At 36.6% G+C, this 20,748-nt stretch overlaps 1 protein-coding gene across 1 annotated transcript; it reads right to left on the reverse strand.

Annotated features, from left to right (window-relative positions):
* Window positions 1-158: 158 nt before the first annotated feature.
* On the reverse strand, window positions 159-20,296 carry SDR42E2 (short chain dehydrogenase/reductase family 42E, member 2). The gene is made up of 12 exons (XM_067551487.1): window positions 20,190-20,296; window positions 19,945-20,158; window positions 19,472-19,567; window positions 15,083-15,140; window positions 12,885-13,003; window positions 11,757-11,832; window positions 9,956-10,038; window positions 4,918-5,055; window positions 3,629-3,694; window positions 2,813-2,876; window positions 1,892-1,965; window positions 159-410 (listed from the first exon to the last, which is right to left on the reverse strand). The coding sequence occupies exons 1-12, from the start codon at window positions 20,294-20,296 to the stop codon at window positions 159-161; spliced, it is 1,347 nt and encodes a 448-aa protein (XP_067407588.1).
* Window positions 20,297-20,748: the final 452 nt, after the last annotated feature.

Raw genomic sequence — 20,748 nt, forward strand, 5'->3', positions numbered from 1 at the left:
ACACTTACTGATATGCCATATTTCTTTGACTTAAGCCTAAAAATAACTGTCTATTACATTGGAGCTAATAACTGGTGTAGAGTAATGCAGCCCATGTGAGCCAAGGACTATACTGTGACTGATTACAAGCCAGTTTATTAATGCTTAGGAAACATAAGTTAATGTTGGTTTTCTTTGAAAAAATGCATAATTGAAAGGTCTTGCAATTTAAAAGAAAGAAATATCAAACTTAGAAAGCTGCCAATTAAGGAAAGTATGATTTTAAGGAAGACGTGATGATTCTGGTTTTCTGGTCTTGTTTTAATAAAATGGTCCACAGAATCAGCAAATGTGAACTTCTTTGGATAATAACCTAGCTGGTTACGTGCCTTGTCTATTCGGAATGTGTGAGTCATGGAAATGTTCATCACCTACAAGACAAAAGAACCAACAGACAAAGAGCTGCATACATTCCAAACCTTGAGCAGAACACCGTGATGTGAATGGCAGCATGATAGAATATGACAGAAAAGAAAATTCTCAAATTAAAAATAACTTTGAGCCAAATTGTACACTCCCATGGATATACTGCACATTTCCCTTCAAATTGTTCTCACAACTGGAGGGTCTTGGGAGTCCACAGAGGAGGCAGAGGTTGTAATCTTCCAGTCTTTTGGACATCTACATAGGGTGCTCAGACTCTCTCCTGCTGTTCTGCTGTTGGCCAGGCACCCTACACCCATCCAACTATCCATCATACTTCTATGACCCCACATTGCCATAGTATCTGAGTACCTCACAATCTTTAGGGTATTTATCTTCACAACACCTGAGGGGAGTATGGGGAACTCAGGAAAGACTCAGGACCCGATTTTTAAAGATATTTAGGCACCTAAAATGGAGATAGTCACCAAGTGGGATTTTCAAAAGTGCATTGGCACCTAGATGCTTTTGAAAATTCCGCTAGATGCCTATCTGCATCTTTAGGTGCCTAAATACCTTAAAAATCTGGCCGTAAATGGCTTTCTAAAGTCACATAAGAAGTCTGTGGCAGAGCAGAGAAATGGACCTGTATCTCCCAAGCCTCAGGCAAGTGCTCTAACCACTGAACCATCCTTCCTTATGACTGACTGTGTCACTCCCATCTTTTGAAGAGGTGGAGAGGGGCAGGTGCTGAGGAACTGTAAATATAAGCAGTGTTATGGTTGGCTTGGGATGCCCCAATAGAGATCTGTTGCCTCTGAAGAGAAAGTGGCTCATGGCAAATGGCTCATCCTACTCTTGGTCCGGGCTCCACATCGAAACCACGTAATCTCAACCTTATAGTTAATCCATTGAGATGATGGATTGGAAGACAATGATGGCATGGAGGTGGTGCTACCTGGTGCCATACAGCTCCCTAGGTCAGATCAGAAATAGTGAGGATGATCTGCCTTATAGCAATTTTTAGCTACTGACACTAAGTGAAATAATTACTTCTCATTTGCCCAGAATTATTTAGATTTGGTTTTTTTTGTTGCAAATTATTTAGTCATGTTTAATTACTGCTACAGAATAAAACAACTACTTCTTATTTACTTGTGTTTTCTAACAATAACTTAAAATCATTACATTTTCTTGGGAATTACTAACTAACAACATAAATAATACAAGTGTGTTAAATAGAGAGAAATTATTAAATCATCAGAATTTTTTTTTTAAATCTCAATTATTTCTAATAACAAATATACTATATGGCCCAAACTGTGCCTGACATTTACATTTGCAGGTAAAGATGGAGCACAGACTGGGGGTTTTATTCTTTGACTTGTATGAATTCTTTGTTCGCTCACTGCAGCATTGTGCCCCAGTATTAATATAACATGCTTCCTGCAAATTTTAATTAGATATATTATAAACATACATATTTTACCTCATTTCTGGTCAGCAAAGGTCTAAATTCAATAACTGGTTTCAATGCCAAGTGCAGATATTCCATTGTTGTGGCTGTGCAACAGAAAATTACTATTTGAAATAATAGTAAATCAATGAGATATTGTAATTTTAGTATAACTGTTCGGATATGTAGTATTAAAGAGCATTTTAATTGCTAAATAATTGGAGGCAAAATAATTGAAGTCAGTAGCAGTACTTGCTTAAATAAGATGGGTTGGATTTGGTGCTATTTTTGCACCAAAAGTAGGGGTCTAATTGGGCCTACTTTTATGAATAAAGGGTTTGCATGCTTGGGTGTAGGTCTGGTAGATTGATTAGATTGTAGCTACAGGATTTTGGGTAAACATAGTGATAACAAGCCATTGTAGGCTGGATTCTGCATCCGTTTCACACCCAAGATTCTCATAGTCACAGAGGGAGTTTGTGATGCACAAGGATGCAAAATTCAGCATTCCAAGGAAAACATCAATTTCAGAGTATAAAATGAGGCCAAAGTTTTTTACCTGTAATTTTTTTACATGCATATTGTTAACTTCACCCCTATTCAGGGAGCCTGAATAAGACTCACACAGCCCTTAATTTTACTTTAGCCCTATTTTGAGATTTTAGGTAGGACTTAAATGATGGATAAATCTTGTGTTGGCTCTTTTCACAGAGGTGAATTTCACCAGCATGTCATATAAATCAAATTGTCACAAAGTTACTTAACAATTACTTTTGGAATTGCATGATTTAAAACTGTAATATTTCATTTTATAGAAGTGTGATGCAGATTATTGTTGGATATGAAAATAAAAATTCAGAGACAAAATAAAAAAAGCATAATAAACCAATACATGGCATTCAGGTAATATGGAGATGGGGGCAGGATAAACAGAAAGGTAAATAAATATTTTACCTGCTATGTAAACTAAGCAAGTAGGAATACGTATCCATGGTTGACTGTAACCTAATTTTTCAAACTGAAATGATTAAAAAATAGTGAATAACAAAAGAGAAACAAATAAACATATGGATATCAGTGCAGAAAGTGTATATGGAAATATTTACAGATAAAATATAAACCTGAATGTTTTTCTTCAAATTAGTTCACTGTTGCTATTATTGTTATTATTTTACCATTTTTCTTCTCAAAAAGATTCCAAACACAATTACATGACAAATGTCGGAAATGACATTAATTTGAAATAGCACCATATGTGAGTAAAATGCATTTTTTATTCTTTGGTCCTAATACCACATCATGATGCACTGATTTCTCATTTTACAGTTAAAATGTTATGTTTTTAGCAAATCATTAAAAGTAAAGTGATTCATGGAATAATTATTTGTTTTACAGAGTATCAGCCTAAACCTACATTCTTTGTGAACCCAAAACTTCCAGTCGTGTCAGTAGGAAGGAAGGATCAGGCACTAATCTGATAAAATAGATATACCAACAAGGTAGCTTTTGCTTATTCCAGTAATCATATTATTCTGCCTTCAATTAGCTATGAAAGCTCAAATGTGGAAAGGTGCTCTTGAACCTGAGATGAGCATGCAAAACCCTCAATGTTTACCCAAAAATTGAACTTGTATACATATAAAGAAATATATGCATGCAATTCCCTGATTTGTGCATCCAGATTTGCATGTACAGTTTTCAAAATGTGGGCCTATAGTATTTCTATATACATTGTATTGAATTTGAAATAAAGATATGTATCATACATACTAGTGGAGTTATCCATTCAAAAAGGTTGACATTCTTGCCATCATTTATGTAGTATGCCTGACCACTCTGTTAGAGACAGAGAAAAGGCAACTTAGTAACATGATACCTTGTGTGGGGTGACATTTTTCATTCTCTCTTTAATTATCTGTACTAATTTTATAAATAATATAGCAACATAAATAAAAGTATATACAGATCAACAGGTTACCTAAATACTGTTTCAATTAACGACTATTCTGTATACAATCAAACTGATTGCCATAACGCTGACTCTTTTATTTTGGTTAACACTCTTCATTATAAACTTGCTTATTACAAGTTTATTGCTAGTAAATAATTAGTTTACTGTGATTCTCAAACACAATTAAATTGATTCTAAATTGACACTTTAATAATGTGTGCTTTCTTGGAACATACAACAAATATTGGGGCAATATTCTGCTCTTAGTGACACTGGTCAGACCGCAGTGAAGCCCATGTCCATACTTGTGAAAGTAAAGGCAGAGTTTGGTGTATTACCTTTTTCCTGTTAACAGCTTCAGATATAAAACCCAAACACTAGTATATACTCTGATAGTCTTACCAATGTACTTTTCTTTTTTAGTTAATTCTTTTAAATTGGGCAGAAATTTGTGCTAACAAGGAGGAAAAGACATGCAACATTTTTTTTAGAATAGATGCACTTGTATTGAGTGTGCAGAACTGGCAGTTTGCATGTTCAAATACTACAGGTGGAGCTGGCAGCAACACCTAGAGTTATGACTGTGTAAGACTTTCTTTCCATAATTAGATACATAGGCTCTGATCCTGCAAACTGTTCTGCACAGATTGTGATATTAGTTCTGAGTGCTAGTTTCACAACCATCATTGGCAGTTACTTAGGGAGGAGGGTGCTATCTCCAACCACCTTCCCTGCCCTCAATCCCATTTCTGGAACTGAATCTGTGTATAGTGAGGATTGGGGTAAAACAGCCCAACTCCATTCTCTAAGTATCTACTACTCTTTTGCTTCTGTTGGAGAAATAATAATAAAGATAATTTGGGGAGAGTTTTTTCATATTTGTGGATTGAGTCCTCCAATATGTAGTGTATTCAATGTTCTCTGGTGCCACCAAAGAAACTGGTACTTTACAGCAATACAACAGGACAAAGGTCATGCTTAGGAGGACCATGATGTGAGTGTTAAGACCTAGTACCATGGTTCTGTTCTGATTATGGCTATTTTCATTTTAAACTTGTAACAAGCTAGAGCGGATGTTGCCGGGTTTGTTTTTTTTCTTTTTACTTACAGCTATGTAGTTCCTCTCAGAGGTGAGAGCCTCAGCAGCCAGGATATGAGCTTGTACAAGATTCTGTACATGAACCCAGTTCATTTGGGCAGAAGGATCCCCAAACCTGAAGCGAAACAGCCCCCTCTGAACATTAGCCTGCAGAAACATACATACATGAAATCACTGCAGGATGGGTTTTAATTAGGCAATGTGCATTTTTCCAATTGGTTTATTATATTAAAATGAAGTGTGTGTCTCATTTCTAAACATGAACCTAATCTTTATGTTAGAACTACTGCAATGCTTTATAAATACTGCCTGATTTATAAGAATAAAAGAGATTCAATACATTACAAGATTTTTCTGAGTTCATTGGGTGTTGATAGCATCCAGCATCTTGCAGAATTTGGCCCTTTATGGTCAATATATGGGTGGATTTTAACAAGTTTATTGCTCATTGAAAAACTTAATTTGGGATCACAAAAAGGACTAGCTTAAGGTTAATTTTGCACATAAAAGGATTACAGAAAACAGAGCACAGTCCTTCTTCCACTGAAGTCAATGAGAATTTCACTGCTGAATTCTATGCCTCCAGGATTGGACCCTTAATCAAAAATTTAAAAGGTTGCTGTTTACTAAGGGGATGTCTGACTCAATTTCTGTGCTTAGGACTTCTAGTCTAGATTGTCTTTTTGTCATTTATTAGAACAGAAATTGAATAAAATACCGTGGCCAGATTTTATAAATAGATCTGGATAATTTAATAACATGTTAATAAAAATACCTAACAGTAATCAAATATCATGCTCCAGGAAGTAAGCCGATCACTTAAAACAGTCAGGAGGGAACATCATCACCGCCATGTACAATGTCAGACAATTTGCTAAATGTATTATTGTGAGAAAGAGAGATAACTTTCTTCAGAAACATCAATAGTCTTTGGGAAGATAACTGGACTAGGATGAGTAGTCTGAACTAATAAGGGAAATTATAGACTCATAGAATCAGAGAAGTGTAAGACTGGAAGGGACCTCAAGAGGTCATCTAATCCAGTCCCCTGCACTCAAGGTAGGACAAAGTATTATCTAGACCATCTCTGACCGATGTTGTCTAGCCTGCTCTTAAAAACCTCCAGTGGCGGAGACTACACAACCTCCACAGGCAATTTATTCCAGTGCTTAACTACCATAGATGCTGGAACTAGGAGTACTAGGAGTGCTGCTGCATGCCCTGTCTTAAAATGTTTTTCATTATATATAGGGTTTAAACTTTATAGTTTGGCTCAGTGTTTCTCAGCAACCCCACTATATAAATTGTTCCAGCACTCCTGTTAACAACCTTGACAGTTAAGAAGATTTTCCTAATGTCCAATCTAAACCTTCCTTGCTGCAATTTAAGAACATTGCTTCTTGTCCTATCCTCAGAGGTTAATGAGAATAATTTTTCTCCCTCTTCCTTGTAATAACTTGTTATATATTTGAAAACTGTTATCATGTCCCCCTCAATCTTCTCTTTTCCAGACTAAACAAACTCAGTTTTTTTCAATCTTTCCTCATAGGTAATGTTTTCTAGACCTTTAATCATTTTCGTTGCTCTCCTCTGGACTTTCTCCAATTTCTCCACATTATTCCTGAAATCTGGCACCCAGAATTGGACACAATACTCCAGCTGAGGTTTTATGAGTGCAGAGTAGAGTGGAAGAATAACTTCTCATATGTATTCTTATGAAACTCTTATGTCCGGGAAATACTTTTTCTTGCCTCCTGTATTTCTAATACTTGTCTTTTGTTATGGAGCATCACCAATTTAGGGCCAATTTCTGTTCTCTGATTCTCCTGTTGAAGTTATTGGTATTTGGAAACTAGTGAAATGCTAGAAAAGAAGTTTCTTCTGCTAATGTTCTGGTTTTTTAAATTGGCTTAATTCGTATCTGTGAAGTATTCCCTCACACAGAACAACTGAAATCAGTTAAACTACAATTGGAAAACAGCTGCTGACAGGCCTGATATTTGGGGAGACATTAAGTGACACTCTCTATGCCCATTTTCCTTGACAGTTCCTTCATGTCAGTCCCCAGGCTCCTGTTAAGTCCTGGAAGTGCTAGCAACCTTCCATTGCACCCTATGGCCATTGGTCCCATGCAGCTCTGCTGTACACAGTGTAGCTCCCTCTGGCTTCTGGTTGTCATGGAGATATCACAGGCCCTGTTAGAGGTAGCAGTTTTGGATTGGGAAGCAGAGATGCCATCAGTTGTCACAAGGGGAGGGCACTTAAACCCTGAGACCTTTAAAAGGAGAAGGAATGGGGGAGTGAGGGTGTTTGAGGGTCAATGAAAGGGGGAAAATAAGGAGATTTGGGATTCAGCAAGAGGATGGGGAGTTTGAGGGTCAGTGAAGGGAGACTGAGGTGGAGCTTGGGAACAAGAGGGGTTAGTGGGCAGTGAAGAGTTTTAGGGAGCAATTTGGAAGCAAGAGTGAGAGATTTGGTAACAACGAGAAGTGGGAGTAAGTGAGGCTTGGGGGTTGTGAGAGAAGACAGTAAGGGGATTAAGGGAATAATGAGGAGAACAAAGGATGCACAACACAGTGAAGGGAAGGAATGACTGAGGGAGTTTGGGAATAATGATTGGGAATGAAGGGATTTTGTAGCAGTGAAGGAAAGGGGGAGTAAATATTTCTGAGTGCAAATGGGAGAGAAGTGAGGCAATTTGGGATATAGTGAGAGGGAGGAAGGATGCTCTTGTGATTAGTGCACTGGAGATGGATTAAGGCAATCGGGAGTTTATTCCCTTGTCTCCTTGGGCAAGTAATTTACATCTCTCTGTGCCTTATTTTCCTATATGTAAAATGCGGACAAATATTTCTTTACCTCATAGGGGTTTTGTGGCAATAAATCTATAAATATTTGGGAGGCACTCAGATACTATGGGGCCAAATAAGTACTAATATTTGTACTAAATATGTCTATTTGGTAGATAGTTTTAGTACATATATTAGTACTTATTTGGCCCCATATAGGGGATTGAAGGGAAAGAGTGAGGAGGCCTTAGGAACAGCGCAGAGTGTTTGGGGGGAGTGAGGAAGTTTTGCAGAAATGAGTAGGAATTGAGAAAGTGTTTTGGGGCAGAGACAGGAAAGGAGTGTAAAGCACTTTAAGGACAAATGAGGGGAGGGTGTGAGGAGATGTAGGAAGCAGTGAGGGGGTTTGAAGATCAGTGAAGAGGTTTAAGGGCTGTGAGGAGAGAATTTCCAGAAATAAAAGATGGGAGAAGACTGAAAGTGAAAGAGAGATTTGGGGTGCTTTGAAGACTTACAAAGAGGGTGGATTGGAGATCATGAGGAAGGAGAGAGTTAGGGGGCAAGCAGAGAGAAAAAGAAAAAAGGAAATTTGTGGTCACTGAGGAGAGAGTGGGGTTTTTTAGCAGAAGGAAGGATTGAAGGAAAGGATAGGAGAAGAACACAGGGAAGAAAACCTAGGAAAGGGAAAGGTGAATGGTGGGAAAAGGAAGGGATAAGTGAACTTCAGGGAAGGAAGGAAAAAGAGGAGATTTTGTGAAAAATGGTGAAAAAGAAAAAACGGATATGAAAGAATCAGAAGACAAAGGAGATAAAGAATTGAAGAAAAAGGGGAGATATAGGAAAAGTTGTAGATAAAATAAACGGCAATTTTAAAAATTATTGAACAGAATGAAGGAAAGCAGAGGTTGAAAAAGACATAAAGGAAAAAAATACACTAAGGCACACACACAAAGAAAATGCAGAGTTAAAGACTGAAAAAATGGAAAAAAGGAAGAACAAAACGAAGAAGCCATAGTAAGTTTATATATATATAAAATTATATATTATATATAAAATTTAATTAGAGAATGTTGTAATTAAATAAATTATATACACTATTCCATCCCATCATTTATTTCACATATGTAGCATACAAAAATAATATATAATGGGATGGTGTCACAAAAAATTATACCATAATTTTGGGATAGTTATGTTACTCTTTAGTGATCAATCCACAAGTGATTTATGGAGATTACCTCTCATGAGTATTGATAAAACTATTTTACCAAAACACATCAGCATGTGTATTTTATATTCCACATATTTTACAGAAAAATTACTTTAAGGATATCTTATACGTTTTATTGGAATGATTTGTTGTATCTCTCCATCTCTGAAGTCAAGTTCCTTAGTTAGTGTGAGATAAGCTGTACAGGAATAAACTACTTTCTCACCCCAGTAGGTAATCCCTACATGTCAGGGTTGAGGCTGATTGGAAGAGCAGCATGGGAAGTTTGCATTGCCCATCTGTACCTGTCCTATAGCCAAACAGATAATTTCCTTTTCCAAATCTGTCAATCATGCATCATGCCTGAACCCTGCATTTGAACACAACCCTCCCCTGCTCCTATGAAAAATACAGATGTTATTTTTTCATAGTGTTAGGTAACTTTAAAGAGTAATCATACCCTCAAAACAAATTACTTGTAATCATGCAAACTCTGTCTTTTAAACACTGCACTAAACCAACAACCTAAAATAGAGCAAGGGGAAAAAAAAAGTAAACCTGGGCACCTCTCCTTGCCCTTTAATAACCTACTATACTAGAAAATATTTCAAACTCCTTAGCCTGTTTCATTGGATAATGAAAGCCATTAATGGTTGATGCTGGCAATAAGATATTTTGCTGCATCATCTTTTATTACTATTTCAAAACTTTTGAGAATAAATTGCAAAGTGAAGTCTGAAATATCATAGATGGATCTGAATCTATATAATTACAGTATGAGCACTAAACTATTTCAAATCAATGTACAAATGCTGAGCTCAGATTTGCTTGTGATGAAGAATTACTTATTGTCTATTTTTGTACCTACTGTACATTCCTTAAAGATATTTTTTCTCTTTAAAGCATATACTATTTTATAAATTGTAAGGTCTTAAAAAACTAAGCAGATTGTAGCTGTTACTAACCAATTAATCTATGGCATTAATTATAAAAATGCTATTGTATATTAATTAAAAGTTGTATTGATAAAATAAAAAATTATAAATACTGCTACTCGTGGCAGATGTCTTTGCTCTCCTGGTCCATAGATGCCTGGTGGGCGAAGAACACATGTATGGAGCTTATCACCTCCTAGGATAATAAAATGTGATTCTCAAATGGCTTTCATAGCACAACATTACAGGTACTTTTCATAGGCTATGAATATCCAAATATATACAATATGAGGATCCAATCCTGTAGCCACTTCATGTGCAGAACTTACTTTTAAGTAAAAGATTTTCATCTTCCTTTAAAAAAGGAAATTAAAGTAGTGCATTTGAAAGGTGCCATCTTGATAGCCCCCAAAAGCATATTCCTTTATCCACAAAACAGCCACAAAAGGCACAGTAGCAATACAAAAATTCACCATACTGCCTAGCCAATGTGCTTCAAACTCTTATTTGGAGGATCTCTTCTGGCAGTTCCTGGATATTTCAATCCCTTGTCCATACAACCTTTGATCTCTGCGCTGAGATAGCCAACAAGAATGCCAGCAATGACAATGTTTTTTGTGATGTAAACAAGTATCAAATAAAAATTGGAATAAGCTCACCAAACTAATTTTACATAGATCACTGAACAGCTATCAGAAAAACTGGCTTTCAGTCACTAGGGATATGAGCTGGATTTGAACCATTAATGTAGAGATGAAAGGCTTTGAATACTTGAACCAATCCTGTTTCCATTGAAGCTGATAGTAAAACTATAATTGACTTTAGTGGGAGCAAGATTAGGCCCATCTACCTATTTCCCAAAGAACATCTACCTATTTCCCAAAGAATACAAATAGTTCTTTGTATTACTTCTTCTTCATGTTAATTCTTAATACACTGTAACAAGATTTTGATGAACTGTGGTACCTAATCTAGATGTAGCATTAAATCCAAATTTTATGTTTAAAACGTTTGACTGTATTTAAAACTGACTGAACCATCTTCAGCTTCTAAATAATTATATAAATACATGTGACACAGCATAAGTTTTAGAGAGACAAGGTAGGTGAGGTAATATTTTTTACTGGACGAACAGAACTTCTGTTGGTCCAGTAAAAGATATTACCTCCCCCACCTTGTCTCTCTAATAGCCTGGGACCAACCTGGCTACAACAACATGGCATAGAGTAAGTTTTGTGATCTATTTCTCATACAAGTGTGAAATTATAGGCTAATCTTAAGAAAATGAATTATTATTGTAAAGAGCTATTGACAAAAGATGAAAGAAATAAGGCATAACATATACCAACTTCTTTTATATATGAAATCATCCACCTACAATGAAATTAACATTTAGGGCATTATATTAGTTACTTGTAGTACTTTCCAAGTATCAGGTGATAAAATCCTTTCTGGAAATTGTTCACAGCTAAATTTAACTTGGTGTCACCTGGTCACATGGTATCATGTTGCACTTTATGTTGATTTGTATTGCACTAGCAGTTATAGTATCTCGCAGGTGAGCTTAAGTGTTCAAGTGCATAACTGACTCCCTCAACGTGGAAAACTCTGGGAAACCCTAATAAATAATTCCAGGCTAAAGTATCAACTGCCTTCTACAAAATTTAATTGATAACTATAGGGAACTAATGTTTTAATCAGCATTCATATTTACTTATATCATATAACACTTTCAATATGATTCATTTAAACAAGGTTCATTTGTGTTTTCTGGTATCTTTCTATACATTTGTGGAGTAATTTGTCAACTTGAGGAAAACACATCACACATCATTTAAATATGACATCAGGAGAAGTAATAAATCCCATTATGTTGTTAATGGCTGAAGTGAATTAATGTTAATTGAAAAATACCTGCTAGTGGAGTTCCATTAGCTGCTAGTATCATTTGGTCTGCAATTGATTTGGTCTTGGAATAATGGTCAATATGCTAAAAAGAAAGAGCAAATATGATGGTTTTGTTTAATTACATCAATATACTCTGTAAATGACAAAAATAAACCTCTGTCAAACTTGTTTCTTGCCATCAGTTCAGTAACAGCTTCTCAAAGTTAAGAAGTTGGGGGGTACTAATTTAGGGTAAAATGCCTAAATTATTGTTTTATAAGTGAGGCAGATAGGTTTGCATTTTTGCCTATATAAATCTGGATTTCCAGTTAATTGACTCTAGTCCATTTGAAGAAATATTTAAAATCTTATAACAATGTAAAATATTTTTATGTTAGTGTTACTCAGATTTTAATCACTTAATATTTTAAAATTTGAATGTGTGTCTGAAGTAGTAAAAAAGCCACTCAGAAAAGTCTGACTATTGTTATTGTATGAGACAATGATTAGGTGTGAATTCTCATGTTTGCTTTTTTGTAGTGTGAGCTTAGTTTACTAACTATTTACTTTCCCCCCCCCCAAGTTATTCAGAGTCACAATATCAAAAACTCTTTTGTCTGCCCATCTATCGTGTATGAATCATGGTGATAGATAGACAGTGCATTGTATCAAGTGAAGTATTTTAATGGAAAGAAAAGATAGGAAAAATAACAATTCACATGAATTAACAATGTTCACTTTCTTATTAAAGGCAATGATCCCATATAAAAAAGTACAGTTTTTCCATTTCAGTATTGTGTTTGAAAAGAGGTAATAATATCTGACAAGGGAGAAAATAGATAACAGGTATATAAATAAAAATAATGAATATAAGACTCAGATAGACCCTAATCCATACCAGGGGACCTTTGTGTCCTTGTGGAACTGCATTAACTACAATTGGACTCTGCATGGTCAGGGCCTTGATTATCAGCAAAGGATATACTAACAATTTCTTAAAATACTTATGTATTGTGTCTCAAATGGTGTCTATATACAATTTTAAAAAACAGATTTACTTTTTTTCTTAACATTTTGTGTCCAATGTTGTTCAGAAATAACCGAGTAGAACAATAAAATAGAGAAAACATGGAACAAATAATACAGGCAAAATACCTTTTCTAGTGGCAAATATGGCACAGTTTCCTCATCACCGTCTTTAATGGGATTCCCTCCAAACACTACATTCACTGAACTAGTATATATCAGTCTGGGGATGTTCTGGTGTTTGCAGACTGCAGCGATATGCAAAGTAAATTATTTTAATGGAAGTTGGAAGAAGAAAATAACCTACATGAACAGGCAATGAACCTTTTCTAAAGCACGAGTCACATATATTGTAAGAGTAATTGTTCCATTTTAGGATTGTTTTTGAATAGATAATAGCTTACATTTATATAACCCTATGCATTTCAAATGGTCCCAAGTGCTTTATAATTTGGCGCCACATTCTGATTGGGTATCCTGTAACTGAACATTACATTTTTGTGCATGGCTAGAACTCTTCTGTTAGGATATGGGATTGGGCCCCAGTCAACTATGGTAGGAGCAGCAGAACTGCTCTAATGGTGGCCAACTATATATTCACAAATTAGTAGGATGATAGCAGGAAGAACAGCTCTTTATACAGCAACCATGATAATAGTTTATTCCTTACAAATAAATGAACGCTAATTCTTGTGTCAGGCTAAACATGCTAATGAAAAGCTTCTGCCAGGTTGCAATCAAGGGGTAGAACTGTTCCTCCTTGTTTTTGGCTTTCCTACAAACCTGTGGAGACACAATGTTTCTTAAGTCCTCCATGGCTGAAGAGGGTGTTGTGGAGCAGAGTTTAGGGATCCAGGGACATGATCTCTATGTTTGAGTAGACATGCCCTTGATTGTGGCCTCAAATACCAACCTCCACTCAGCTCTTGAGACGAATAGTCTGAGGGGAGAGGAACAAGCTGTACAAGGGGTCATCGACAGGCAGAATATGGGTGCAAACCAATCATGTTTTTACAGCATAAATATCATTATATTTTGGGAATAAAGAAGAGAGGTACAGAAGCTGAGCCAGAATGTATGCAATATATTTTGAAAAGCCATATCTGGAAATGAGAGAATCTGAAAATTGTTTATTTTAACATTTTCTGAGATTGTAGGTAAAAGACTAAAATTTAAGAAAAACAAATATGAGTTTCTGTAAGGAGTTTGCAAGTACAAAGTAAAGTAAAGTAAAAGGGAAGCTTTTCTTTATGTGGATATCTGCAGTCTTAATAAGGTAAAGTGATAATAAAATAAATCCTGGCATACTCAGAGCACCTTCCATGTGATTATATAATTTTTTCATACGTTAAATAGTTGTTTTAAGTCTCATAACACCCATGTGAAGGAAAGAGGTATCATTATACTAATTTTTCTGATAAGAACGCGGAGAGAGATTAATAATGTGGTCCTGATGTTAGGTGATGCTGGTGGCTTTGTGGAGAGGGTGCAGGAGGTAGGCAGTGGGCACCCCTACAATGGTCCCAGCTTTGCCCAAGTGAGAGGGTTTGGGATGAGGTAGGATTGGGGCTAGTAATCAGGTTTAGTGTTGCACATGTGTAAGAAACTGCAGGGTAATCATGATTGTGAGAAAAAGAAAAGATAAAGCTGGAAAGACCAGTTTGAACTGACACTAAACCTGTTCTGATGAGGCAGGAGAGATAACATGGAAATGAGAGACTAATACACAGGTATAAAAAAAGAACAAAAAGTTATGAATAAATGTGTGTGAAAAGGGAGGTTGAAGCTGTATTGTTGGGTGCTGGAGGCAACTGTGATGACACTGCTGCGATAAGCTTCCTGCGTGTGAGCACCTGATCATTACTTGCTGAGTGTTTTGCCTTAATAGAGATTTGTTAGATCCATCTGCTGACTAAGTGAATCTCAGACCAACTCACGGATCCTCTGTTCATTTCATTCTGTGAAGCAAGTTTTTGGGGGACAACATGGCAAGGGGAATGTAGGCTCCAGTGGCCCCTGTGGAGCAGCTATTATCCTACTCTAAAGCTTGGGTGGGAAGAATAGATTCCTCCTGCTTGCCCATGTACAGTTCTCCAGCACCCAGTCTGGCCGCTTTGGCTTTTAGTGACTTGTCGAAAGTTACACAGAAAATCTGAGACAGAGTCAGGTACAGAACCCAGGTGTGCTGTCTCCTAGTACTGTGTAAAAATGACATTTTTTTCATATAAAATGTATACTAAGAAATAGGTTAAATATACCAAATAGCAGTTACTAAATGACATATTAGCTTGCCACACCAATACACAAAGGGACATCTAGATACATACCTTCAATTATGAGTTTTGTTCCACCAACATTTATAGATTCAATCTTTTCTTTTTGTAGCTAGAAAAAGAGATATTTTAGTATTTGAATAATCTCACACTTTACATTCAGTCCTAGAGCTGGTCAGGGATTTTCAGGGAAACATTTCTTGCCAAAAAATGTCAATTATTGAAACCAAAATTGTTTATGGGAATAGTTGGTTTGGATGAATTTTCTGACTCAAAAAAAAGTTTCAAAATTGTCAAAACACCCTGTTTTGATGTTTTTGAAACCAAAAGTTCAAAATGACTTTTCATTTCAAAACGTAACAGTGTATTCTAAAACAAGGTTACAAAAAGGAGGGTTTTAAATATAAATGTTACAGTAGCAATTCAAGAGTCAGTCATCTGTATTCAGCGGTATTTATTCAGTGAATTTGTGCAGTACATTGACAAAAATAATTAACAAACTAGCAATAATACTAGCAAAGATTATTATGTTGCTATTTTAACTAAAGTGTTGGGGAGGATCTTATTTTAGTCTTTTCAGAAGGTTTGTTTTTTTTAACATTATTATTTTAATCTTCAATTTCTTTCTAAGGAACATACATCAGGGACAAGTTTTCTTAGCTTTGACAACATTCTACCTACTAATTGTGGATAATTGAAAATGTAAATACAGCGATCAACTTACAACTGGCATATATTATTTCAGGTTTTTAATAGGGACATTTGTGTTTATAAATGTAAGTTCAGAGATTGGAAGGAAGACTTAAATATGGTTATGAATGTACCCAATGAGACCAGGATTTGGCCATAAATAGTTAAGCCTGGCGTAAGTATAATTATCATCTTTTACTGAGAGCGAAACTGAGGAACAGATAGGTGAAGTGACTTGCCCAAAGTCACACAGTGAGTCAGTGGCAATGCAAAACATACTCTCTGCTCTCCCAGTGCAGTGCTCTAATCCATAGGCCGCACTTCACTCCCACTTCCTAGCTGAAAGTCCTTGGTTGTTCCTAGGTTGTTTTGGAGCCTCGAAGAGTGAAGTCACTTCCCCATCCCCAGTAAAAGAGCACTGAGAACAGACTCACGATAGCTAGAACTGCAGTTCGCACACAGCAACACGCTGAAACAACTTGAGCATGTCATTCTACAGCACTTTAGTAGAAGCAGGGTTTCAGTATATCTGAGCTTATGTTCTCTAATCCAGGGGTTCTCAAACTTTTTAAATGGAGCCCCCGTGGACTTTTGTCTAACAATCATGCCCCCCCTTCCAGAAAAAAACGGGGGCGCTTACCACGCTGTAGGTCCTAACAATTGTACCCCCCTTTCAGAAAAAAACAGGGCCTACAGCCTGGGAAGCAGCAGCAGCTGGGGAGCAGGGGGCTGCTGGAGGTGGGCGGCGACTGCTTCTGTCTCCGGGGAGCGTGGAGCTGGACTGGCTCTGTCCCCTGCTCCGTGCCTCCCCCCCAGGGGGCCGCCCCCCACTTTGAGAACCACTGCTCTGCAGTTTCTAGGAAAGACTGTCAACATCAGAAGGCTGTGGCAAGACAACCTGGTGCCATCTAGAGTCCTTAGATGTCTTTGATTCCCTTCCAGAATTTAGCTTGAATGCCTCTGTGTGGCACTGGTCTTGTAGGGATGGTAAACAGTCAGCGGTCCAGGCTGATTCTTTTAGCTTTGACAGTAGCCTTCGATATTGTTAATCATGAAGTTTTGTTATCTCATTTTAAGACTTTAGCTGGGAAGGATAGTATTGTTCTTGATTGGATTAATTCCCATCTGTTTAGAAGGTTGCAAAGAGGAATATTGGACAATTGTTATTTTGTCCCAAGAGACTACTTATGTAGGGTTCTTCACAACTCATTTTTATTAGCTTCCCTTTTCAGTGTATATAAGAAAGAGAGAGAGGGTGTGTGTGTGAGAGAGAGAAAGAGATGGGGGAACCACAAAGCCGTTTGAGCTGCAGTGTCAACAGTTTGCAGATAACCCTCTGCTCTGTGTCTTATTTCCATCAGAATTGGACCTGGGATGGTAACTATGATTTCCCAGGAGCTCCCTGAGTTTGGGATATGGAAGAGAATATGCCAGATAAATTCTAATTTGGTAACATGGAAATTATAATAGTGATTTGGATTTTGAGGATATTGCAGGGATGATTCCTGCCCCCACTACTGAAGAGATTTGTTCAATCCTAGTCCAAGATTTGCAGTGCAGAGGTTCCCTTGGATTCCTGTTTGCTCCTTGGAACTCAGGTGGCCAGGAGCACCTGTTCCCCTCTGCCCTCAGGTAGGTGTTTATGACCTTTTTTCTTTGTACTTTGATACAGTGATTTACAGTAATCATTTTAGACTGAATTACTACAGTGCACTCTATAGTGAGCTACTCTTGAAGATTATTCAGAAGCTACAGGTAATACAGAATGTGAATGCCCACTTGTGAGTTGGTATTAGCAAATGGGGCTTATTATATCTGTTATGTAACAGATGCATGAACTTCCTATTCACTACCCAGTGAGCAAGTTGGTTTAGATCAATAAAGTTCCATATTTTTGGGCTTAGGCAGTTTCTCTTCATGTTATCTGCCATGAGAGTTAGGATCAGCAGAGACATGCTTTAAATATGACGGACCTTGTGGGAGGGTATTCTTGGAGGAGATATTTGGATCTGAAATTTGTAGCCTCAGCAAGTCTAAGATAATCTGAGTCTTTTGGCATTTTGGGGACAGTGCAAGGACCTTCTCTTCACTCAGGTATTTGTCTGATGAAATAGGTAGATGAGGGGTGAATAATGGGGAATAAGAAGGAGTGAGGGGTAAATTGTTTATCTGTGGAGATTATTATTTGTCTACCATGATAAAAGAAGATTTATTTGTATCACTGTAAATTTTAGTAACATCAGATATGTGTCCCCTAAAACCTACAGAAGGGTGCATTTTATAAATTTAAAAAATAATTATAATAATCAGTAAATTTACTGTTTAAATGTATATTGATGGAACTATTTTTCTCATATGCAGATGGTGTTGAGTACATATAATTATTTACATCAATATTTGATTTTTACTTGTATTTGGGTAAACTAAAATATAATTTGCACAGGTGCAGATTGTAGCACAGATAATGCACAGAACAGAGAATACAGAGCCACCCAATCCCAAATAAGTGCCAGGTTACTCTGCCTAATAGTATCAGTAGAATCAAAGGGGAGAGTGTGATGCTAAGTGCTTCATTTTCATGCTGTGGATCACATATAAGCCATATCTCTTCAGAACTGCCTGTTCCCTCCACACACTGCACTTTTTAAAACCTGTGCTCTTGATAGTAAGGAAGGTGATATACAGAAGCTTTGACACTACCCCTTATTGTGGATAACTAAGCTTAGTGCTTAAAGTACTTGTACTCAGGCACAGCCTCAGTTCTCGCTTGTGCTAGGGCACAAGTAAGTTTGTGCTCTAGGATGTGTACTATACAAGAATTTGCAGGATCAAGCCCTACAAGCAGTTTACAGAACACTGATTATTAGAACAGGGTAGGGGAAGGGGTGGAATCGATTATTGGAAGAGAAGGCAGCAGCAGGAAATTACACTTAAATCTTGACTTTCAATGAAAAATTGAGTAATCAACCAGATATGAAACATGCAGAGAAGTTTTAAGAATTGAAATCTTATGCGTTTGAACAACACTGACAATGCCATTTTATACAATGGGTTAAATCTCTTATACCCTCAGCTCAAATTTTCACCATTCAAAGTTAGATGTTTTAATTATCACTGTAAATAAAACTCTAAGTGATTGATAGAGGCTGGATAGGGTCACTGATATAATAATCTATTAAGAAGTAACTGGCAATTTGCAAAAAGATGAACATTTCAATATATATTTTTGATAGGTTACTCTTTAAAACTATAATGTTTAATACATTATGTTCTTGATCCTGTGAGTTCTCAAAACTGCATAGCAGGGAGTGAGAGAGGTGGTTGTACTTTGGCACAAGTTCGAGTGGAAGCTACAGATGGACATGAGTAAGTTTAAGCACTAGGCATAATCCTCTGCACTGAGCAGACGTTAATGTTAAGCACCTTGCCCACAGACACCATTACTCTATAAAGTAACAAAAGAGTTGAGCTGTGAGTGGAGAATTGGGATACCTGAGGAGACCATGGATTTAAGTAAAAAGCCTGGTTATTCGGAGGCCTGAGTGCTGGGATAAGGATTTGCCTCTAAGAAACATCCTTTTTCCCCCTATGAGCTGAAACACCATCTTTTTTAAAAACTATAAGAAAAATGAAAATGGATGCTCTTTTCATTGGAGTGCTCAGAAATCTGAAATATAATGTTATGATAACCACTAGTCTCACATGCAACTACAAGAATTCAGATAGAAAGACACACAAGATAATTATACTCACTTGCTCTAGTCCTGACATTCCATATGAAGCTGCATGAAACAGACAGTCAGCCCCTTCACAAGCTGCAAATAGGGCATCATAATCCCTCACATCAGCCTGTAATATATAGGGAAAGATATTATGAATTTGACCGCATGCATGAAATTGTGCATACACTTGTGGAAGCCAAGGGCTGAAAATCAGGCCCATCTTAATACTCTGTAATGATATTACAACAATTTTCTTCCCTGGAATTCAATAGACTGCAAAAATTAATTCCTTTAGCTTTAGAACACCCCTATGAAATAGGGAAGTATTCTCATACACATATATTTTATAGTCCTATTGCTTAAATGCTGTGAAAATTGTGGCGGATTCTTACCTTTAAAAAGGTGTTTGACATTATTCTGTGAAAACTGTGCTGCTGAGATACTACATAAAAATCAAACAAATTAACTTAATCTGATTGTTGTGAACATGTTTTTTTATCATACCTGAATAAACACTATTCCATTAGGAATTTCCCAAAAGGGCTTTTGTATATCCAACAGAATAACAGAGGCGCCTGATTTGGCAAGAGCACACCCCAGGCTATATCCAAAGTAGCCTCCACCTCCTGTCACCACTGCATTCATGCTTCTTTTACTCAGTGCTCCAGCATGTTGGTTCAGATTACAGTCAGATATTTGGCTCCAAGGAGTAACTACCCTGTTAGATATATGTTTTGGGTCATATCTACAACATGAGATATGATTTTTTATCACCAGACACACAAAACCATTTCTTTCCCATGTTGAAAATTGCTCCATAGTGTTCTGGGGTGCAGATAATTCCACTAAGTTTCATGTTAAAAAGCTCCATTCAGGGCTGCAATGCTTTCCTTTAACTTAACCTGTTTAGAAGATATAAAGATAAATCATAGTATTAGCTGCAGTATTTCCAAGTCAAAGGGTAATCAATATAAAAGCTTATTTATATTCAATTTTTATATATTTTTTTAATTTGCTTTTATCATACATTTCACATTATACAGATGTAAAATGGTGATGTTTGGCAAACCTTTGACACCAAGAGCTTGGCAATTAAAACTTTTCAGTGTGTGTTTTTTATATTAAAGAAAGTGTAATGAAAAGGCCTCACGAAGTTTGCATATATTGGATCAATACTTTATAGAGATAGCATACAGACTGAGAGGAAGAAATATTATTATTTTATGAAGTTAAGGAGCATGAGAAAATGTCCACAACTTCTTGTATGGATTGATGTGTTCCACATTCTGGATCAAAATTAGGAATAAT

Source organism: Emydura macquarii, unplaced genomic scaffold, assembly GCF_026122565.2.
Source record: "Emydura macquarii macquarii isolate MOO-44397 ecotype Brisbane River unplaced genomic scaffold, CSIRO-AGI_Emac_v2 contig_1348, whole genome shotgun sequence".
Lineage (NCBI taxonomy): Eukaryota > Metazoa > Chordata > Testudines > Chelidae > Emydura > Emydura macquarii.

What these genes read in the sequence shown, in the direction of transcription:
- SDR42E2 (XM_067551487.1), bottom strand. Translation starts at nt 20,296, where the DNA reads ATGAAACTTAGTGGAATTATCTGCACCCCAGAACACTATGGAGCAATT. An exon ending in ATGGAATAGTGTTTATTCAG is followed by an intron (nt 19,568 to 19,944) that starts GTATGATAAAAA and finishes TATATATTACAG; the next exon opens with GCTGATGTGAGGGATTATGA. An exon ending in GACATCTGCCACGAGTAGCA is followed by an intron (nt 5,056 to 9,955) that starts GTATTTATAATT and finishes ATGTTTCTGCAG; the next exon opens with GCTAATGTTCAGAGGGGGCT.